At 34.7% G+C, this 22,823-nt stretch overlaps 2 protein-coding genes across 3 annotated transcripts in view; one reads left to right on the plus strand and one right to left on the minus strand.

Annotated features, from left to right (window-relative positions):
* Window positions 1-9,903, minus strand: part of LOC110462824 (carnitine O-palmitoyltransferase 1, liver isoform-like) — a 44,882-nt gene extending 34,979 nt beyond the window's left edge. Inside the window, exon 1 of one of the 2 annotated variants that reach the window (XM_021517022.1) lies at window positions 9,519-9,903. In XM_021517022.1, coding sequence (XP_021372697.1) covers window positions 9,519-9,839 — 321 coding nt within the window. In that variant the 5' untranslated portion in view covers window positions 9,840-9,903. The remainder of the gene's footprint in view (window positions 1-9,518) is intronic. The other variant, XM_021517021.1, reaches the window with a different exon arrangement.
* A 4,418-nt stretch (window positions 9,904-14,321) lies between these two features.
* Window positions 14,322-21,982, plus strand: LOC110462813 (CAAX prenyl protease 2-like). The gene is made up of 9 exons (XM_021517004.1): window positions 14,322-14,459; window positions 16,073-16,178; window positions 17,098-17,178; window positions 17,725-17,785; window positions 18,523-18,581; window positions 19,284-19,392; window positions 20,284-20,355; window positions 20,735-20,797; window positions 21,156-21,982. Exons 1-9 carry the CDS (start codon window positions 14,341-14,343, stop codon window positions 21,353-21,355), a joined length of 870 nt encoding a protein of 289 aa, XP_021372679.1. The 5' UTR covers window positions 14,322-14,340; the 3' UTR covers window positions 21,356-21,982.
* Window positions 21,983-22,823: the final 841 nt, after the last annotated feature.

Below are 22,823 nucleotides of genomic sequence, written 5' to 3' on the forward strand. Positions count from 1 at the left end.
GATTTTCAAGATTCTGTACCCCCAGGTACTCGGGATATATACCTTGTAGGATACTTTTTGCAGAAACGGGGAGTATAGTCACACAACCCACTGTTTTGGGGGTAGAAAACCCTCATTCGGAGGTTCTGTGGGAAAGTAAATATTGCTGCTTTATTTTAATCAAGCAAGGTATATTTATAATTTTTAAGATCAAAATTAAGATGGGAGATGAAGACTGCAGTGTTGGTAATTGACATGTTACATTGCTTTTATTTCTTGGGTACACATAAATGTACCTATGTATCAGCCTAGCTAGGGATTGAACTTCTGACCTCATACACATCAATTAAGCTATTGTATATGTGATTGACTCACAGATATTGAGTCATTCAGAATGTCTAGCCAGCGCTTATACATCCAGTTGAGGACCATCTATCAATCCATGTATTTTTTGGGCCCTGATTCACCATTTTTTTGCATTAAAATGTCCCATTTATCCTGGATCTCAGAAACCTAGCAACAACTTTGGTTGGAAACTACGTCAATTGGATTGTCAAGGCTCAACTCCCTACACTCATCAGTCTGAATATTATTTGACTGGGTTAAATAGGTAGGTACTTTGTCAAATTGTATGGTTCTAGTTTCACACTCTAAAAAAAATATGGGTTGTTAGGTATATGGGAATAATGTTATTTTATTATAATTTGTATATACCGTATTATAATGTAATAAGGTCACCATGCACAAGTAAATAAAGAGTACATAGGGCACCTTTAATTGAACAAGTTTCTCCTACGACAGCATATTTTGTATTTTGACTAGCTATTTCCCACTAAAGCAAAAAAAAAAACATTCTCCTGTTGATTTCCCCATTAAAAAAATGAATATTCATTTATCTTTTTAAAAGACCATATTGAACACTACTTGAGCAAAAACTGTTCCTTGACAATACTGTTTTTGTTCAATACACTTACGTACAGCACCATTTTGGTAGCCGCAACACTTACAAAACCAACTTGATATCTAAACTTCTGAAAAATGTAAAATCAGGAATATATTTTTTTTTTAAGACTTTATTGTAAAAAAAATGAGTTATATTTCTAAATTTCATGGGGTTATACCCTTATTTCAGGACAGATGCCTTTCCTATTTCAAATAAAGGAGGTTTCATAGAACTAGGATCTTGACGTTATCAGGGCACATTTAAAACTGACTTGAAAACTAAAGGGTAGCTAGAGGCTGTCAAATAAAAAAGTTGGCTGGAAATGTCAAAAATCCATTTTTTTTCATCACCTAAGTAGCGACCATGATATATGATCATAATATCATATATCACCTGGAGACTCTGAAGTATAATTCACCCTTTAGCTTTAGGCTGCTAATAGGTCATTTCTGCAGCTTATGGTATGACATACATGTACGAAACTACCTTGTATACGTGCAAGACCTGTCAACTTTTAATGAAAGAGACCTGGTCCCTAAAGGTTTGTCAAAATATCATTGATTTACATTTAGGTTAGTTACATGATGGTGGGAATGCAGCTGAATTTCATGGCCGCGTATATACGTACAGAAAGGAAAATGGGAACTCGTGATTACCGACACCTATATATATATGTACAGCCATCACAAAAGACGTAACATGCATATATACAGTATGGAATAAAGATTGAAGATCTAAATCAAAACTATGAAATCAAAGTATTAATCATAAATTATATGTAGGTAGACATTAATATCAAGATATATACTGATGTTATTAACCAGTTTAACAAAATAAACCTTAGTTTTATTGTACAATTTATTATACCGTACTTCACCAAATACAAATAAGTACCTCATGTGCATTCGGTTTTTAGTGTTACCCTAACATCCTTTTAATGGTTACAGTGTCCCATTTTTTAATCATTACCGACTAACCTGTAGTTGGTAAAGGTGACTTTTATGGGGGGTTTTCTGGAAGTTTGGAAGGTTAATTTCTGCAATCTTTCAAATTTTACAAATTATTAACCCCAGGGTGCTTATTAAATTGATTAAGGTATCTCTACAACATAGAAATATCATATTCAAATTAATAAGTTTAACCCTGTGGAAAATTGATTTTAAAATTATGGCTGATCAGGAATTATATGATTTAAAAAAATTACCAGCAAAAAATACATAACAAATGTCGAAAGTGGCCACAAAAAATGATATGTCACTATTACAAAGCAAAAAAAAAATCGCAGTTTCTATTTCCGGTTCTCATCTATTGAACAATTACGAAAGGTATAAGTTAGACATTTTTCTTTTTTCTTTTCAAAGAATGTTTTCTAGTTCTTTCCAATGTGCCTTAGAGCAAAGATTCTGACCTTGCATTATTTGCTTGCCATAAAAATTCTTTGGTTGGCGGTTGAAATTACCACATTAAGGTTAGGTTGATACGTTGGTAACCTTGAACAAATAGACATTTTTGTTTAGCCAAAAATGACCTTATGTGTGTGTGTGTAAATAAAGGTGGAATTTAATCCATCTCTCCGTTATCTAATTATATCGTCAGAAACATGTGATGACATCTTACATCTCCGTCATACACATCAACATATACCTGTCAACCTTAGATTATCACAGCGATTAAAAGTAAATGTCATTTGACTTGGTCAAAGTCTAAAGTCTTCAAACGTTACGTATTGATGTCTGTAATTTAGTTCAAAACATAACGGGACGTTTTACACTCCTATTACAGGAGTCTACTCCCGTACTTGGGCGGACCCAGTCCAGACCCAAGAAGGAAGAAGAAGAAGGGATAACAGTGTAGACTTGCACAGGTTCAGGAGGATGCATAACAAAGTGATGATGTGGTAGTGAGAACTCTAGATATCTACATGTACACCCAGAGGGTTCTCAATTTTTGGTCCATACATTTTGCCAGCTGGAAGTCTTGGATAAATTCTCCTAAATCCGTTCTTCTATTACACACTTTTTAAATGGTTGATTATTTTTCTTACACCTGCATGTTACACGTATATATAATAACCATTTCAATTCTCAACAGATACTTTGGCTTGTTTGTTCATTAATTGTATGTGTGTGTTGATCACAGCACGTGCTTATCCCATCTTAGGGTGAAACATATTCTCTTACCCTTAATGCATACTGCAACCTAGATCTACAGATAAGTCAAATTCCAATATACTGCTACCATGATATATAGGTCTGCTAAACCCCGATATACTGCCACCATGATATATAGATCTGCTAAACCCCAATATACTGCCACCATGTTCTACAGATCTGCTAAACCCCAAAATAATGCCACCAGGATCTACAGATCTGCTAAAGCCCCATATACTGCCACCAGGATATATAGATCAACTAAACCCCAAAATACTGCCACCAGGATCTACAGATCTGCTAAACCCCAAAATAATGCCACCATGCAGGATCTACAGATCTGCTAAACCCCAAAATAATGCCACCAGGATCTACAGATCTGCTAAAGCCCCATATACTGCCACCAGGATATATAGATCTGCAAAACCAAAAATAATGCCACCAGGATCTACAGATCTGCTAAAGCCCCATATACTGCCACCAGGATATATAGATCTACTAAACCCCAAAATACTGCCACCTATCTATAGAGATACATGTACATGTATACAGATCTGCAACACTTCATTATACTGCCACATACTGTATAAATCTGCCAAACCTTATTATACTGCCACATACTCTATAAATCTGCCAAACCTTGTTATACTACCACCATGATCCAGCAGAATTTTGACAATATTATAAAGTCGTTTTGGATATATATGGAGTGTGAGTCGAGCTACCCTGACAGACGTATGAGAACCTATTTATAGTGGAAGGAAAAAGGGCCCATCAAGAGGGAAGGGAGAGTATAATACTGAGGTTGTATAGACTAAGACTAAGTGATACCCTAAAAATGTATGTATCAATTTTTTATTTATTAAAATCAAATTCATGATCAATCAAATCAAATCCATGTGCAACCATGATCATGTAGGATAAACATGTATTTACTGGTTGGAGTGTATAAAACGAAAATGTTCCAACATGTCTGGAACAAATTGATAACCCATTTACAGTAGATGTATTTTATAGTCTATAACGAACGATAAACAAGCCTATCAAGGCGTATCTGATGAGGCAGCAACACAAATGTTTACATGTGAAGAGCTCTATAAAGCTAAATGAACCATTCAATAGAACGACTACCGATACAGAATGAGAAAATTCCCAATGGGTCACTGGACGCGTATTTGTGGTGGATAAGAAATAAAGGGCTTCCACGAGACCAAAACGTACCTAGTATGTGTATATACGTAGCCAAAACATACGTACATTTCTAAAGCTATACACAAACACACCTGTATAGACAGACATATATATGCATACACTGACACACCTTTCAAGTAACGTGGACTCATGTGACATAATGACATACATGCTCCAAACGTCAATACTGGTATCTGGACTTATATATATATGACACAGATAACTCAACTCCAGACATGTGTAAGGTCTAAAAAAAAATCATGTTTTCAGTAAAATGTGATACATTTCGATGTAGGCCGGGTCACATTTTAGGAACAAAATTTCGAAATTTCTGAAAGGGGGGTGGGTTGGTGGGGGTTGAGTTTGTGAAAATTGCAAAACATCATTAAGATCACCTGTCCTTCTTAAATGTGGGGGACATTTCCAAAAATCGCCACAAAACCAAACTTCCTCCTCAAAAAAGGTAAATTTTCAGGACCAAAAGCAGGGGATATGCATTTTAGCAGGGATTCCAACGCGTCTTACATTAGGGATATACAGTAGCAGAGGAAATTAACTGAAAATGAGAAGAACTGCTTTCCTGATACACAATTACAAGAACACACCAAGGATCAACTGGCCAACATTATGACCCACATTGTGAACTACAACACACCCCTTCAGTGATCACCGATTACAGGCTTTTGACCTTATGTACACTGTATTATCATAATGTATACAGGCATATCACAAGATTCAACTAAACGTCAGGTCACCAGAGATATATTGTAAATGATCGGTCACCAGATAAAACAGCTTTACAAACTTATGGATAGAAATTAAATGACCATTTTTACAAATAAACTTTTTTTTAAACCTTATATCAATTTATAAGGTATTGTAACATTTTTGTCACCTTTTGAAATTTCTTCAATGTTATATAAACGAAAATGACTCCCATCATTCAAAATTATACTCCTGCATGTCCCTACCATATATGCATAAAGCCAATCTGCTATCACGACCAACATTTAAAATTTCATTACGGTTATAGATCAATTTGATTCTCTTAGCAATACGAGACAGAAAACATCAACATTGTCTAGTACGTATACACATTGTATATATAACTTTTTGAGAATTATATAACAAAACATCATGATGACATCATACTTTACACTACCTGGTAACGGTTAATTGATCGCTAATGGGTCTCAAAAGCAATGGACTAAATAAACAGACGCCATGAAATAACGGTGTTCCATTATCGATTTAGTCGACTATTGGTCAGACAGCTAAATTAAACTGATTAATTGAATACAGAACTAACGATTGATTTTAGTCGGAATTAAAATAAATTGTGTGGTATAGAAATTATTTAGTTTTCAGTAGAGTGATCCATGATTTCAAGCCTATGTCCCTGCTAGACACAGTACTTTAACAACGCTTAAACAACAGAATTCATATTCTTCTGATATTTATTTTCAGCTGCTATGTAAGCATCGTTAATGAATTACTTTTACTTTCAAGCCTTCTCATAGCCACTAAATATCTGTTACAGATTCAATGTTCTTAAAAGCAGGCGATTCTAACATGGTTCTGCAACTGTTTCTTTAGCAGCATGGACAAATTTCACAATGTATTTTTACGAAATGATTATAGATCGATCATTGGTCAGTTACTAGTAGTGGTAACCAATGATTGATCATAAAACTTCAACCAATTCCCAACACTACCATAAAAGGCAAAAATAAATTCTGTCTCCACTTTCCCTAGAACAATTCTTTTGATGTTAGTTTCTACCCATGGCATTGTGTTCAGTCCATGCGAAATATGCTGGTCCGACAGACATGTCCGGTAAAAATTACTGCTACCTTAGAGTCGTCTTGAGTCATGTCACTTATAAGCATTTTAAATGCCCCTGTAATATTCAGTTTAGTGAAGTGGTGTGGTAACCCAATGTAATGACATTGACAGAGTGAAGAATAATGCTTCGTTACATGACTGGGGCAAAACCAGGCAAACCACTGCCAAAACCAAAGCCTGACTTAATGTTTTCATTTAATTATTGTACACATCAAACAATTTTTGTGATACCCAATTCACACATAGACGCTACTTCTACTACGATGGAAAAGTGGCCGAGAGCGTGGCCAATCAGGATCAAGGCCAATAGTAAGCCAAATGTGGGAGGATCTCCATGAGAGTGGTTTGGTCGGGGTGGGATCTCCTAGGTCAGGGAGCTGCACGCTCTCCTTATGCTCATTTTGAATGTGCACAAAATAAGCGTAGCCAGGGTTGTGGCCAACGAAAAGCGGGGCAAAGTCTTATTAAAGAACATAGTGGGAACTTCATTATTGTACAAGCAGCGTTATAGCATCGAGGTGAGATCTCTGTGGTCATAATAACAAGAGGCCCATGGGCCTTAACGGTCACCTGAGTCCTACAGTATTTATTTTTGTTGTTGAAATATGTACCAATTTGAGTAAAAAATTGTTAAGTATAACGTTTACTTAAGTTGTCAGGACCATATTCCTAAACCTATTTTCAGTTAGATCGGCCTATTAAAACTTGTTTTTCAGTTTGATATAGGTATTTTCAAAATAGCGGCCATGGCAACCAAATTGTATTTCTGATTGACCAGAAAAATAAGAAAGCTTTGTCAGGACCATGAGTCGATCATTCCTACAAAGTTTCAGTTCAATCGGCCCTGTAGAACTTGACTTTAAGTTTGAAATAGTTTTTCAAAATGGCGGCCGTGGTGGCCATATTGGATTTCTGATCGACCCGAAAAATAACAACACTTTGTCAGGACCATGAGTCGATCATTCCTACCAAGTTTCAGTTCAATCGGCCCAGCAGCACTTGACTTTTAAGCTGGATATAGTTTTTCAAAATGGCGGCCTTGGTGGCCATATTGGATTTCTAATCGACCCGAAAAATAACAACCCTTGGTCAGGGAGATGTCAGCAACCTTCCCATGAAATATTAATGAAATCCCTTTGACAGTATTTCAGCTTAAGTTGAAAATGTAAAATGTTAACGGACGACGCACGACGGATAGCAATAAATTTCATGTATCTCATATAAATTGCTTTAGTTTTTAATAACAAAGAGTATATATGCAGGAGTAAAAAAAAAAAACATTACTTAAAAATTTCTTAATAACAAAACTTGAAATTGTTTATGTTGTAATATTCTTTAATCTATAATGATGATTACACAGAGAAAATATTTTGGCGATATCAAGCTTAGTATGATTGATTATGCTGTATACAGCATTTATTTTGTTATTTGTATATTTCTGTAAGATATAATAAATGGATGAATAAATAAATGTAAGTGGTAGGAACGTAGAAGGCTGTATACGCTCCCCAGGGAGTTGAGAAAGGTATTGGATGGTTGCAAAGGCCCTATAACCACGGATCATAATTTGTGAATTGCTTTGAGACGACCTACGAACTAGGTTGTGATAAAGTGGTATACAAGAACCTCGAATTATTATTATTATTATTATAAAAGTTTTTGACAACTCAATTAAAATAAAAACAATAAAATGATATTTAATTAACCATCATGTGTATAGATTGAAGATATAAATAACTTTTTTTTAATTAAATTAAAATTAAATTGACTTAAACAAAGATGAAATTTAAAGCTATATTATAAGGTACAACCTGGTTTAAAATTTGAACCATATATATATAGTGGGGACAAAGTCCAAATAGGCTAATCCCTATGAACAGGGTGACCAGTACAGAGATCGTATTTACACAGTTCATAAATCAGTCAAGCCTGTGTATATATACCTGGAGACCATATTTACCTACACCGCTATTGACTTTGTGTACACCTAAGGTATAACTGTTTACATTTTTTCAAAATAAGCGTTGTCATTCCGACAAAAAGATGTTTTCTATTACACAAAATTTTATCTATACTTTAATGTAAAACCTTGATATAACCATTATTGTTCTTCGTTTCACTTGCCACCTGGCTTACTGCCATCATAATGTATAACAATCAAGGCCCTATTTTCCTTTTCTCTTCACCATTTGTTTGTGTCTCCCTCCATATATCGTGATCAACCCCCTTTATAACGCCAACATTTCACAGGCTTACTGAACCTGGCATATTACCACCTGGCACCTAAATCATTCACATGAATAAATATATGTTATTAAACTATAAACTATCAACTGATCATATAGATTTCAGATGAATAAATATATTTTGTTATTAAACTATAAACTATCAACTGATCATGTAGATTTCAGATTGCCTGCAGGAGTCTGGACTTCATACCATTTGTAATTATTTGGACATCTCTTGTGAAATAAAAAATATTATTTATTTTCATATGCTGAGATTCATTCAACTGATCTCATACAAATATGAAATAACACTGACAGTTATGATATTTGATAAAAAAATCAAAATCAATCAAACGTTTGTAAATACATGGATCCATGGTTACCTGGTATACAAAGTTCGATCAATATAAACTGTCACTTGACAATTACAATACACAGTGACTGAAGATTCTGATCATGTCAGTCAGCTGCTGGGAGCACTGGGGTGTGGCATAGCTCTTCACCCCAGTGTCTGTATCCATTTATTGTCTCTAGATATTAAAGTGCATGGTACCACGGACTTAGATAATCTAATTCTGTGATGGTCCGATCCCTGGTCACAGTCTTGTAATATCTGTACAATATACTGTAAATAGAACTGTGCCATACGCCATATAAGTCAGTTCATTGTAGATAAATATCTGTAGCTTTATTAACATATATCAGTCTCAGAAATAGTGTCATTAGTGAAGTATATTTATAACTTAACTAGCGTGTCATCTGTATATGGTTCATGTAACATGGTGACCTGTGATATATGGTTTAATGAGAATTAGAAATAAAATAAAGTTTGGGTCTACACAAATTTCAGTATGTTATATTTGTATATGCTTGTTTAAAAAATACACTGAAACCTTTCTAAAGAACAAATCCATGTAACTGGCTGCACTATAAGGCCCAATAGGGTACTAACTGCCATTTTGTTGACGTAAGCAGTGCCACCTTACGATAAGAATATTTTAAGCTTAAGAACAACATCAGATAAGAAAAAATGTAATGAATTGATGAATCAAATTACGGAAAAGTGCGAACTGCCTATGGGGTATGGAAGGTGTTAGTGTTTCCCCTGGGAGCGGCCCCCTCAATTTAATGGCGCAGACTGCATAATATTTGTAACGTACACAACAAATGTAGAACTCTTACCTTTGTTGCCGTGGATTTCGGACTATGCATCCATCCATGATAATTAAGGAGCATTTTAAGGACCATTATCCTGGCCAACATCAGTACTTTGACGAGACCATAGCCAACAATAAAACCCAACAAGGCGATATTCATCTGATAGGGTAAAGCCGACAATTCCATCCATTTTTCACCGAAGTCTACAAAATTTCGGACGGGGTCTGAGAAAACGGCGAATAGAATGGCGCTAAGGAATCCGACTGCTGATGCCTCGCTAAAGTTCCTGTAGCTCATAAGTCTCCCCGTCGCCCCTAAAAACGGTGCTATCGCAGGACCTGGCATGATGGTGACAGCCGTTCTCCCTCCCGTGTCTGAGCCTATCGAACGTCTATATAAAACTGGATCTACTGGAGCGTGCCGGGTACGGTCAGAGCGTTCCGAACGTATAGTAAAATTTCATTGAAAACAACGATGACGTCATATGTCGCGAAGGGAACAACGCCCACAAATTGGCCAATAGAAACGTATGTGTGTCTACACAGTGTGTATATAAGCAATACACGTGAGAGCACGTGTACTACCCAACACATACTTATCAGGAAACGATTGAACTTCCCGTTAGAGCAATTTTTTTAATAATTGACTTGCAGTTCAGAATATTTGTTTTGAAAAAAAAGACTAAACTTTATTATTCCACGGTATCTAAGTCCGTGGATAATCTAATTCTAATCTAATTCCGTGGTTTGAACAGATATGTCTTTTCGAACATTCTATAAATAGTTTATTTTTCTCACATTCTGCATGACACAACTTCATCAATTCGATTAATATTTTTGTAATTTAATCTAAATTCAAAACGGATACCAGGTTACAATGTAAATACACGTGTACGTAGTTAGGTTAAAGAAGTCGACATTTAGTTTTAACTTTCATTTGCTGCTTTATTTCAATTCACAGAAAACACAATACATGATGTCATCGTATACAAATCAAGGGTCAATATTCCGAACATAACTTTTCGAGTCGGAGACCTGACTCGACTGAACCTTTATTTTTATTAATATTCATACATGTTGCTTGGTATGGCAAAGGGTAATTAACGTTATATAATATTACTTTGAACTGTATCTATATAGAAAATGACAGCTGGCCTAAAGCTAATATATCAATTATCATATTCGTCATACAATCACCGTGTCAATAGCCACTCCGAATATTAAAGTTACTTGGACAGGTATAAGCAGGAATGGTAACCGATATCAACCCACATCTACCCTTGAGGCGGTTTACAAGTGGAACTTCTTTATGATTCCTTAACAATAGCACGGGCTCATAATGATTCAGTAATGCTTCTAAAAAATAAAGTTATATACAAATTCAGTTTTAAGATTGTCTCTTTTTCACAACGTAAATTAAAGGAAATTCTATATATAATAATATATAGATAATCCTTAAAAGGTGAGAATAAAGCTAATGGTTTACAAAACTTTTACTCTTTAGCTATCCCAAGCATCATGTCAATAAAAGTTAAATTCAAATGTTCCTGTCTGGTATTCATTTTAATAAACATAAAATTCGTTAAACGTCCAGAATGACCAAAATAACAAAACACAAAATGGCACGACACCTTTAGAAAAAAAGGCTTTTTTCTAAGCTAATATATTTTTTTTACATTTTTGTGTTTCCACTGAATCGTTTAAAGGAATGTCAGCTTGATTTGAAATTAAAACAAAATATGCTACGTTCCTTTAGCCTCTTACTGTCATGATTGAAATAAACAATAATAACATATTTTATGTGTAGTGTAAGGAGGTACCCATTCAGCATAACAATATATACAAGTTTTTAATAAGATATGGATAGCAAAAATAATGGTTGAACAGATTGTGAAACTAACAAGGCTTTCGGTCACCACCCTCGACTGTTATCGAGAATGTCATTCATGGTACAAGGTGACACGTTGACCGAGCAGAATTGTAGGGAGAGGGTCGCTTCGAAGATAACGGTCAGTGTGCCGAGAGGTTCAAGTCCGAGATAACGCCGAAGTGACTAGAAAAAATCCATAACTGTTTGACTAAGTAAATATTACACGTACATTGAAGATATACAATACGTAGTTTTGTGAATGATATCATGACCGCAATCACGGCATATCTCATACCCCGCAACACGTGAACTTCAATTTACCTTTTGAATACAATTGGTACACATTAAAAAACTAAATAAATTTATCAACATAAACAATAAAATAAAAGCATGAATTATAAATTAAATCAAAGGCCTCGTCGCAGAAACTACGCGATGGATGTCTATCAATCAATTTTCATTTTTTATTTTATTCATTCGTGTACAAGTGGCATTTGTAAAGTTTCCTACCAAGCGAAAGATTTCACTGCGTAAAATACAAATTCTTATATTAAACAAACAAGGAAAGAATTTAAAATTTATTCGAAAGCGTACTTTTAAAACTAGTTGACGGGGATTTTAACTGATAAGGTGCAGGTATTGACCCATTGGGTTTTTACGTTTTAAAGCAAAGGGCGACTTAGGAATGACACGCGTGTTTCAGGAGGAGCCGGAGTAGACTGTTGTAAGCTACTTTACATTCCATCAATGTTAGGGAATTAAAGCTAATGCGAGAGGGTAACTCTCCTTTGACAGAGGTGTGTGCAACACTTGTACACAATGTATTTATGATATATTTATTTACCCCATCCCTATTGTATTGTATTGATAGAATTGCTTTTTTTATATATATATCTGTACCCTGCTAATATATGTCTTTCAAAATTGTTCCAGTCTTGTTATAATCAATTTTCGATAATTTATCTTTGTTTAAGAGTTATCGTACTAGATTTCGGGGTTCCTCAAGAATCGGTGTTAGGACCACGGAAATATTACCTGTACTCAAAACCGATTGGAGAGATTTGTCGTCGCCATAGCCTTCGCTATCATTGCTATGCTGATGCCACACAAATTTACATGGTCATCAAACCACATGACAGTAAGGATACAATTTCAGAAAATCTGGAAGCTTGTCTGACAGATATCAGTACCTGGATGAACGCCAACATGCTAAAATCGTCTTTTCCCCAAAGTGTCAGCAAACAATGGCTCTCCAGCTCAAAGTCGGTGCCAGAACTTTTGATACTGCCCAAGCTGTTAAAAACCTAGGGTATACTTTGATAGTTCACTGAACATGGAGAAACAAGTGAACGCTATTGCCAAATCATGTTACTACCAGATCAGGAACATCGGCTGTATTCAGCAGTTTATAACTGCAGATGCATGCAAGATTTTGGTGCATTCACTTGTTAGCTCTCGGTTGGATTATGGTAACGCCCTGCTCTGTGGGATATCTGACAAAACTAGTCGTCTGCAGTGGGTCCAGAACACTGCAGCACGACTTGTTACTCGTACTCGAAAGAGAGAGAGAGCACAGCACACATGTGTTACATTCGTTGCACTGGTTACCTGCACGATACAGGTCGCAGTACACAATTTTGGTGTACACATACAAGGCACTGAATGGAACAGCTCCCCATGGCCAGTACATACAGGAGCTTGTTTCCCTGTATCAGCCGTCACGATCACTGCGGTCGGATTCAGAATCATGTGTGTCCCAAAATCTCGAACTGTGGCCTATGGAAACCGGCGCGTTGGGAGGGTTTCGGCCACGTTGTAGAATAGCTTACCGTCTACTATTAGAAAGTCCAATACCCTGGCCAATTTCAAGAGGGACATTAAAACTCACCTCTTCACGTCTGCATTTTAGGCTCTTTGCAAAGACGTCATGTAAATACCAATCTTTATTTGTTCATCTATGTGTACATTGCGACGATTATCTGCTTGCTTAAATGTATAAAAGTGATTGTAAGCCTTTGTTTTTGTTTCACAATTATAACTAATACTATTATCCATATGTTGTAAAGCGCTTTAGAGAACATTAACAAATTATATATATAGGGCGCTATATAAATGTTGTATATTATTTTGTCATTATTACATGTATGTTAACGTTTTTTTCATTCTCGAGACACGCGCATTGCAAATTGATAAATCGTTTCCATCAAAAGCTTAATTACAAGAATTTGAATGGCAATTAATGCAGACCAGCCGAGTATTGAAGAAATCATGTAAAAAGGAGATCTACAGGTAGACATGCAACTGCGTCACGATCAGTAATGTAAATATAACTCTTGTCAATTACATCACACAGATAACATATGAATTAGAAGTATTCATTTATCCTCAATCAGTACTGTGCATTATTCTTTTTATAGATATTAATTCTTATTACATGGACAGGCACGTATGCTTAATAGTTATAGTACGTGTACTATTGCCGAAATATAATTAAATTGCATTATACGTAAATAACGTATATGTTCTATAATTGTTTAATTACCTGAAAATTAAGTAAGTATCTGTGTATTTAACCTTCATTATAGTAAGCAATTTAAGAGAAAAGCAGCTTCAAAAAGATGCAATTTAGTTGTGATTTTCCCCTGCTCCGTGCTGAATTATGTTTGCAAAGTAAATCATATACGATAGTCTCAGACTCTGGTTTAATAATGTCAATCACGGAACAGAGACGTATATATATATATGTATACATGTAGGTATAATTGGTGTCTTGCGTTCACCTAATGTCATTCCAAAAAGAGAATATTGTGAATGCATTACAGTGCTCTTTTAAATGTTTATTATTTTCATTTTTCATTGTTTTTTACAAGAATGAAGTTTTGTTCATATTTAGCACAGGTGCCCGTATGACACGAGTTATCTCCCTTAGTGAAAGTTTCCATTCAACAAAGACGCGAAAGTTTACAGTAATACAAGAATGGCGCCTATAGTGTTTGGTGCGATTGCGGGATGGCAGTCAGTTCTCTTGTGCCTGTTGTTCGCATGTATATACGTCGGAAGTTTGTATATTTGGACAGACGCATTACATAAAAACAGGTGAATGTTTACACGAATGATATGTCCCAGTCATCAAGATGACAAACCGGAATTGGACCCCAAAAAGTCGTTCCGACTCGTCAAAAGTGAAAACGTGTTCACCTAGACTACAGTAGAGGAGGCTATTTATTTTAGACATTGTGTTTTAAATCTAAACACAGTTCAATGTCCTTGTCATCCATTTAAAGGTTTTTTTCAGGGCAATTAAAGTGGCAATATCCAGGGCCCCTTTCACGTATCCGGTTCAACCGGTTTGGCTGTTTTTAAATATAACATCACTGTCATCAGGTCCAGTACACTCTGCCGATTGAGCTATATAGCTGTAAAGACCTATAATAGCTCTGTTGACCTATCTGAAATAGGTCTTTTGAGCTATTTTCAAGTGATTTTCTTTTTTTAAAGAAAACGAAACAAAGTCGCTTTTAAAAGAAGATTGTATCGTTAGGTTGATAACAAAAGACATTAAATATAAGTATTCTTTTTAAAAAATAATGATGTAAAAAAACCGGAAATTTTACATTTATGAAAAATGAAAATAAACATCTAACCTTATTGTTTTATGTGACTTTGCTTTAATTTAATGAAATTTGAAATCTGAGAAAAATAAATATAGCACAATACAGCTATAATTTATAGGTGTATATAGCTATATAGGTCTTTATAGCTATATAGCTCAATCGGCAGAGTGTACTGGACCTGAACATTTTCGGGTATAAATTTTGACGGACCTGCCAACTTACAGGCAGGCCTTGCAAAGCTTTGGCAAGGCTCGCCTGAAAGCAGGCTCAATAGGTTCGATCTTATCAAAAACGAACAAGTCTGGTCCAATCATGTTATTAATATGTTTAACCAACTATATGTACTATTGTAACTTTTAAAATTGAGCTGACAGCAGAGGAAATTGTACAATTTCCTACAGTCAGAATAAATCTGTGTATCTGTATCTGTGTGTTAAGTTACATGAAGAGTAATATAAAAACCCTGTAAATCAATATCTCACTATATATCTTCTTCTTATGTTGCATACAAAGGTATATCTTTAATCAAAGGAATTCTAGGAGTTCTGGTCCCTGGGGAGTTTTAAATTTGGTACCCAAGAACAAGAAAAGATGTTTTGATTCGTTTTTTGTAAAGATGAAAAATAGTGAAGAATCTTAAAACATAAATCACTGACACACAAAATGCAAAAGTGCTAAAATAATCTTTCTACTAGAAATAGCTTTTTAGATGTATGAAATATCTTGTACAATTACTGGAACATCTCCTTACTGAACCCAAACTGACACTGAACCTGATTCCATATTTTCCAACCCTGTTAAATATTTCAAAGGGGAAGATAGTGCATGCTCAAAATTAAAAAGACATTACTTGTGTATACCCCATGGGACAAAACAACACTTTAAAATGGCATCTTTTGAACTATTCTTTCAGATGAAATCATGGGATCTTAGAAAATATATAGGAATGCTCAATTTTAGGATTAAAAATTGAGAGTCTCCATCAAAAATAGGAAGAGTTGGCAAGTATGTATTTCAAGTTAAGGTTCTGGGAGTAATCTTGACTTAATAAGGTTAAATGAATGTTGCCTGTATTTTATTTTTGTTTTTTCACAGAGATGATCCAGTAACGATCAAGAGAAGATTTATGAGTGTTGGTGTTATATCTGTGATCATACCACTGTTATTGAGGTGCTTTGGAACATACTCGGAGAGTGAAGAGGTCAGTTACGTACTATCGGGGGTGAATCGTCAGTGAATGCAGTATATTCGCATGTATACAGTGATCAATCTACAATTAGTTTGTATGGTTTTTTTCTCAACTGTATGGTTAAATGGTATATGGGTGCCACCATGTTAAATTTTAGTATTTTCAGAAATTCTATCAGTCATATCGAAATTCAATGGGTCTGCGCAGGACCCAGGACTCGCATGTAGATTTATCACTGTACAGTATATGAAAATGTCTAGCTGGCTAACCGTTATTAAAATAGGATTACACCTTTAAAAACTACTTCTATGTCAAAATTACAAATGATTCCTGTGTGAAATCTACATCAATTTCCTGAATGTAGTCTATTTATGTTTGATTATATCCAATGAAAAACTCAGTTTGGATCAATGTTATTAAATCTTATTCAGACAAAAAAAAATCTCACTTTTTAGAATGTCATTGATCCTGAAGAAATGAAATTTAATTCTTCATGTCAACACTTGTCTATGATAGACTTCAATTAATATTTTAATACCAAATTTCCCTCAAGTCTAATTAATTTTGTGCAGATGTGGACAGAAATATCCAATAACTTATAAAGTATTTAGCCGATCTAAATATACCACGGTAAGTGAAATTATTGGGGGTAAATGGCTGTGCTGAAAAAACACTTGAGTAAGAAAAATAAGCTTGCATAAAGAAAAACAATTCCTGAGTTGCAATTGTATAACCACTAAATAATTGTGCTCATATGGTTTGAAATAATTTGGGAATTTGAAGGTAAACTTTATTTATGTATTGGCATGTCTGAAACAAAGAAACGTAACCATATTGTTTTAAAAAACTTACCTTTACTTTAAAATTTGTTTTAATTAAAAACATTTCATATATGTTCCTGATGTATAATGAATTTTCTCGTATTTTACAGGCCCACGACTTGGTGGTGTGGCTCGGTGTGAGATTCCATGGATTCCTGCCAGCGTTGCTGTTTCCATTAGTCCTTACAATGGTACTACACAAACCAGAGAGTTCAATTTAAGAACTCTTTCCAGTTAAAAAAACACTACTGACACTAAGACTTCAAAATGATACACTTCTAACCATGATTGGGTTTCTTGCACGTCCTTAAACGACCTTAGCTGTTGATACACGCTATAAAACCAACCAACCCAAGTAGTAGTTTTATGAACTTGCTAATTAAACAACATGAGTACATGTAGTACCCAAAACATTGAGTCTCAGGTTGGGATAGATATTTTATTAACTCATGGGAAATGATATTACAGTAATTGATCAGAGCATACCAGTTTGTATTTAACAGTTAAGTCGGAATACTAAATTGCATCACCATGTACTTTGAAGTAGTGGTAGCTGAAAAAATATTATTTTGTCTTAATTTTAATAAATTATGAATTATCACTGGTTCAAACTTTTCTTGAATGCAGCTTGATGAAGCAAGTCCTTGAGGTAACCCTAGTAAAGCTTTCTGCAGGTTAAAAAATTATCTACAATTCTACAAAAATAATCGTATCACGTTGTTGTTCCCTCCATATAGATCCTGTTCCTGGGACCTTTAGGACTTCACTACATGGACGGAGTGTTCCGAATCTATCTTGGTATGTACTGAAATATTTTCATACATGTGCTGGATACAAAAAATATGTCTGTGTATTATAAAAGTTTATACATTACAGGGCTTCCAAAGCCTTCCTATGTAAATCTTCCCTGGGTAACATGTTAGATTATCAATGATTTTTGATTTCCAGAGTGTAGTTTAGAAGTCTAAAAGAAGCTTTTTACTTGATACAAGTATCTTCAAAGTAAGTTAACAGTGTTAATGGAACCCAGATTTACAAAGTGTTAGTACAAGTAGAGGAATGCTGTAGTTAATAGTGTTTGTTACGTGTTCTAGATAAATGATATGTTGTATCTTAATTGGTAATAACATGTATATGAATATAAATAAGCTACTTAGTTGGGTAGAGTGAAAGACAGACATAATCTTTTAGAAGAAAATTATACACTTTTCCTGATCATNGGGGGGGAGGGATGTCAATGAGGGAAGGGAGGTGCTATTTTACATCTCTAATCACCACAAATGGAACATGTTAAATGGTTTCATGTTGGATACCATACTTATATATGTTTTACAAGTGTGGCAGAACACCAGTTTTCTTTGTCCACACTCAACTGTGCTGTCATTGGTTTAAATTTATAAATTGTTATTATTTTTCCCTACTAAATGATAAATTGATATTTCATAATGCAGTGAAAATATAATGTTTAACTTTTATCACAATGGTTATTTTCTGTATTTTACTGTAACGTAATGTTGTATTTGATCATTTTACAGAACCCAGGTACTGGACCAATAGTTTACAGAACTTAACATGGATCAGGAATCACATTGTGGTGGGTAATCTTGTAGAATCGGGAAAACATTCTTTTTGTCAACACAAGAAATAAATGTAGAAAATACTTTCAAGTTTTTGGTTGGTCATATTTACTTTATAAGAATGTCATAACTAGAATATGTCAAAACTCTGGAGTACTGGTGAATTTGAAGGAGTTTTGGCATATAAGTTTGTATGTACCTGGTACTTTCAATATTTGTTCATGTATAAGAATATAAGGAATTAGTCGGGGATGTATATGTAATAAATAATTTGGATTAAATGACATACTTACATGTACAACATATCGGAATGAATGAGAATGAAAGAATGAATGATTGGTTGAGAGAAGAAATAAGAGAGTTGAGTGAATGAAGGGAAAGAGGCCTTGTGCGTGGGGCTACCTGTTGTTAAAGGGATGAACCTGGAGAGATGCTGGGGAAATAAAATCTATTTTAACAGTTTGACTTCAAAAGTTGCAGGTATTTGACTTACCAGCAGTTATGGTTATCAGCCAAATTAATCTAGATTAAAAGTTCTGCATTAATTTCTATCCTATATTTTGTGGACTGATCATCATTGTCTGTAAGTTTAACAGATGAAATTTTACAAATCTTAATCATCAATATGTTTGTATAATTTAGATATCTTTTTGGAGAGGACAAAGTTGTATTAGAGCGTACCTATTTTAATCCTGCTGATATATTTCTTATGATTTCAGGCACCTTTTTCCGAGGAATTCATCTTTAGAGCGTGCATGTTACCATTACTAGTACCTTGCTTTGGCGAAGGATATTCTGTGTTCATCTGTCCACTTTTCTTTGGAGTTGGTAAGATTCAACAGCTGCAGAAACATGTTTTTAATAGCTGCAGAATGTAAAAACGTATAAATAAAAGTATTAATAAAAGACATTTTTAGTAGCTGCAGAATGAAGGGTTGATAAGCACCTGAGAGTATGAAATTGTTTATTCGCTGCAAATTATTTTCATTGAATATCAGACAGAGTTCAGCACTCTGTCTTGTGTCTTCAATGAAGAGAAGTTCCCAATTTGTTAAGCTGTTTATAACTTTGTGGTGACTCCTCATTTACCATGAGAAAAAGTTAATACAACAGAAATATCCTTTATTGTAATTTCTTTTTCGCAAAATACCTTGTCTGTAAGGAGCTTATCCACTTTGCTACCAGTCTTCATGTCTGTTATACTATTCCTTATCTGTAATGTTACTGGGAATATAGGGGGTTAAGGCCTCTGACCTTTTGCTACTACTAGCCCTTCACCACTTGGTCGCGCAGTTGCCAGGTACTGGCCGCAGGTCGGTGGTTTTTCCCGGGGAACTCCAGCTTTCCTCTATCACCAAAACCTGGCACGTCCTTAAATGACCATAGCCGTTAATAGGACGTAAAACACAAACAAACCAAACCAAGGGAATATTTCACAATGCTCTAACTTTCTAAAATTCTAAAATGGTCTGCACCAGCAAATAACATAAATTAAACAGGAAAACTAATGTTCTGACCTGAATTCAGTAGAAAGGTGCTGGTCTTCTCTACCTTAAGTTTTCTGCTCTGTAATTAAAATGGATATGGAAATTTGTATCCTAAAGTATCGTGGAAATCGTGAAGACATCCTTATTATAGTTGAGAACATCCATCTGGACCATTTTTTTGAATACATTTTGTCCCACTGTTTAAAATGCATGTCTTATTTCTTTTCCGCAGCACATATACATCATATGATTGACAGGGTAATACAGGGCCAACAGAAAGTAGGAGACGCTATCAAACAAACAGGTAAGGGATCACAAGAGCTACATTTACATAGCACACGGTCAACTGTTAGGTGGATCGTATTTTCGTTTTTAAAAGAAAATAAGGGTTTCATATTGAAATTCTGAGAAAGGCTTGTTTTGACATGTATTAATGTAGCTGATAAAATTAAGTGAAAGGAAATGGAAAATATGGCAAACAAAATATCCAAAAAAAAAGAGGTACACTTTTATATGGAACATTGTCTTGCATCTTCAATAGAGCCATGTCTGATGTGTGAGTAAAATATGTTTAAAAGTAACATGTACTGTAGTCTACTGCTAGCTGAATGTATTGATCCATCATTGGACTTGCAGATCTTGTTTTTAAATTAACATTAACTAACAAGCTTTTTCATCCCCAGGCTTTCAGATGTTCTATACAACCATGTTCGGAGCGTATTCAGCTTTCCTATTCTTAAGAACAGGTATGGTAGAAAATGTTCAAAACAGCTACAAGAAATCTTTTTTATCGCTCTTAAAACTCTTCTATATCATCACATAAAGTCTCTGATATACTATCACCCATTGTGTATATTTTGTCAAAATTTGTTAACACATGTTTCTGAAAGCAATATACAATGTACATGTATCAGGGTAATATGGTAAATGTTACACGTAGACTGTCCATTCTTGAATACAGTGTAAGGGGAGATAACCCAACTTCAATAACTATTTTGCACATTACTAATATACTTTATGTGCAAAATTTTTGTGGTTTGATATTGTGCTAATTTATTTATTTCTATGTCAATGATCGACATTTACCCTTTATTTGATTGACAGGTCATCTGATAGCACCAGTGATAGCCCACTCCTTCTGTAATCACATGGGATTCCCGTCGTTCAAGGAGGCCCTCGGCTACCCGAAGCCGACACGTTCCAAGCTCGTTACCTGTTTTGTTATGGGTCTCCTATTGTGGATAGTTCTTGTGTTTCCAGTCACCTCACCATTCTTGTATGCCAATGACGTCTACAGCTTGTAATCTCTACGACAAGTACCATAAGTTATTTAATATTTGTTTTTCTTCTGAGTTTACAACTTCTCAAAATCATTTTCATATCTGTGTGCTAGACTGTGAAGGGGGACAACCGAAAACATCTCTAAATGAACTCATTTATTTATGCAGCTCTTAATGAAGATTTTTCTTTGTTGACATTTTGGCATTTACTATTTCTCATGCTTGTAAATGGTGTGAAATGAGTTCGGTTGATATTCATTTAAGGTGTGACAATATTCCTTGGAATTATGAACTTTAAGTGGTTGACGTTTCATAAATTTGTAAATGCTATGTACAATTAATGTACAGAAAATATGGTATTTTTTACACACAAGTCACTTCACAGGATTTAGTATCCTTATAAGAAATGGTTTTCCTGTTAATGTTTAAATTTAGGAATTTCAAGTGTCCTGTTTGTTTGTAATTTTTTCACCTCCCAGCAATAGAGTGAACTTTTTTCCACAAATTTACATTAAAGTTTTAAGGTTCATTAGATCTAATTATCCCTGTTATTTATTTTTTGATTGCAGAATATTTACTCAATGATGCATTTGATAGACTAGCTATATTCCAAAGACATTTCTCAGTTATATAGGTTGGTGCTTCCTTTTTTAAAATTTAAAACTGCTGTGGTGAAAAACAATAATGTAAAACACCTTACTGTGATGCAGCAAGAACTGTTTATCAAAAATAGTTAACAGTACATTTTCTAGATCTATACAACTAAAGAGTTACATATTGTACCTCTGAAAGGTGAACCAACACCTTCCTTTTTTTTCTTTTTTTTTTTTAAAGAAAAAATGGAAAATTTAAAACTGCTGTGGTGAAAAAAAATAATGTAAAACACCTTACTGTGATGCAGCAAGAACTGTTTATCAAAAATAGTTAACAGTACATTTTCTAGATCTATACAACTAAAGAGTTACATATTGTACCTCTGAAAGGTGAACCAATGCTTTTCGCATCAATGTACAAAAGCAAGTAGTTTGATCCCGTTTTCTATCGTTCTTTGTCTTCAGTTGAGGTTCCCCCTTAACTTCATCAAATTACTCCCTGTGGGAAATTAGTTTTCGTAATGTTGACACTTCTTGAGACGGAAAAGCCATGAGGTAGTTTTCTGAAAACATTGTAATGATGTCAACAGGGTACACAATATTGGACAAAATGCATTGTAAATGAAAATTAAATAATCGTTGTTTCGTTTGATTTCATCAATGTTTGGTGTAGATAAAACGTGATTTGATTTTTTCGGAAAATTATGGTCAGAAAGCAGTTTTCCAGATAATTTAGGTTCAGAAAGTAAGCCCAGTGTTTTTAGGTCACCTGAGCTTTAGCTCAAGTGACCTATTGCTATCCGTTTTCGTCCGTCGTCGTCCGTCGTCCGTTAACATTTTACATTTCAAACTTAAAGTCAAGTTCTGCTGGGCCGATTGAACTGAAAGTTGGTAGGAAT

This window comes from Mizuhopecten yessoensis, unplaced genomic scaffold (genome assembly GCF_002113885.1).
Source record: "Mizuhopecten yessoensis strain PY_sf001 unplaced genomic scaffold, ASM211388v2 scaffold10831, whole genome shotgun sequence".
Lineage (NCBI taxonomy): Eukaryota > Metazoa > Mollusca > Bivalvia > Pectinida > Pectinidae > Mizuhopecten > Mizuhopecten yessoensis.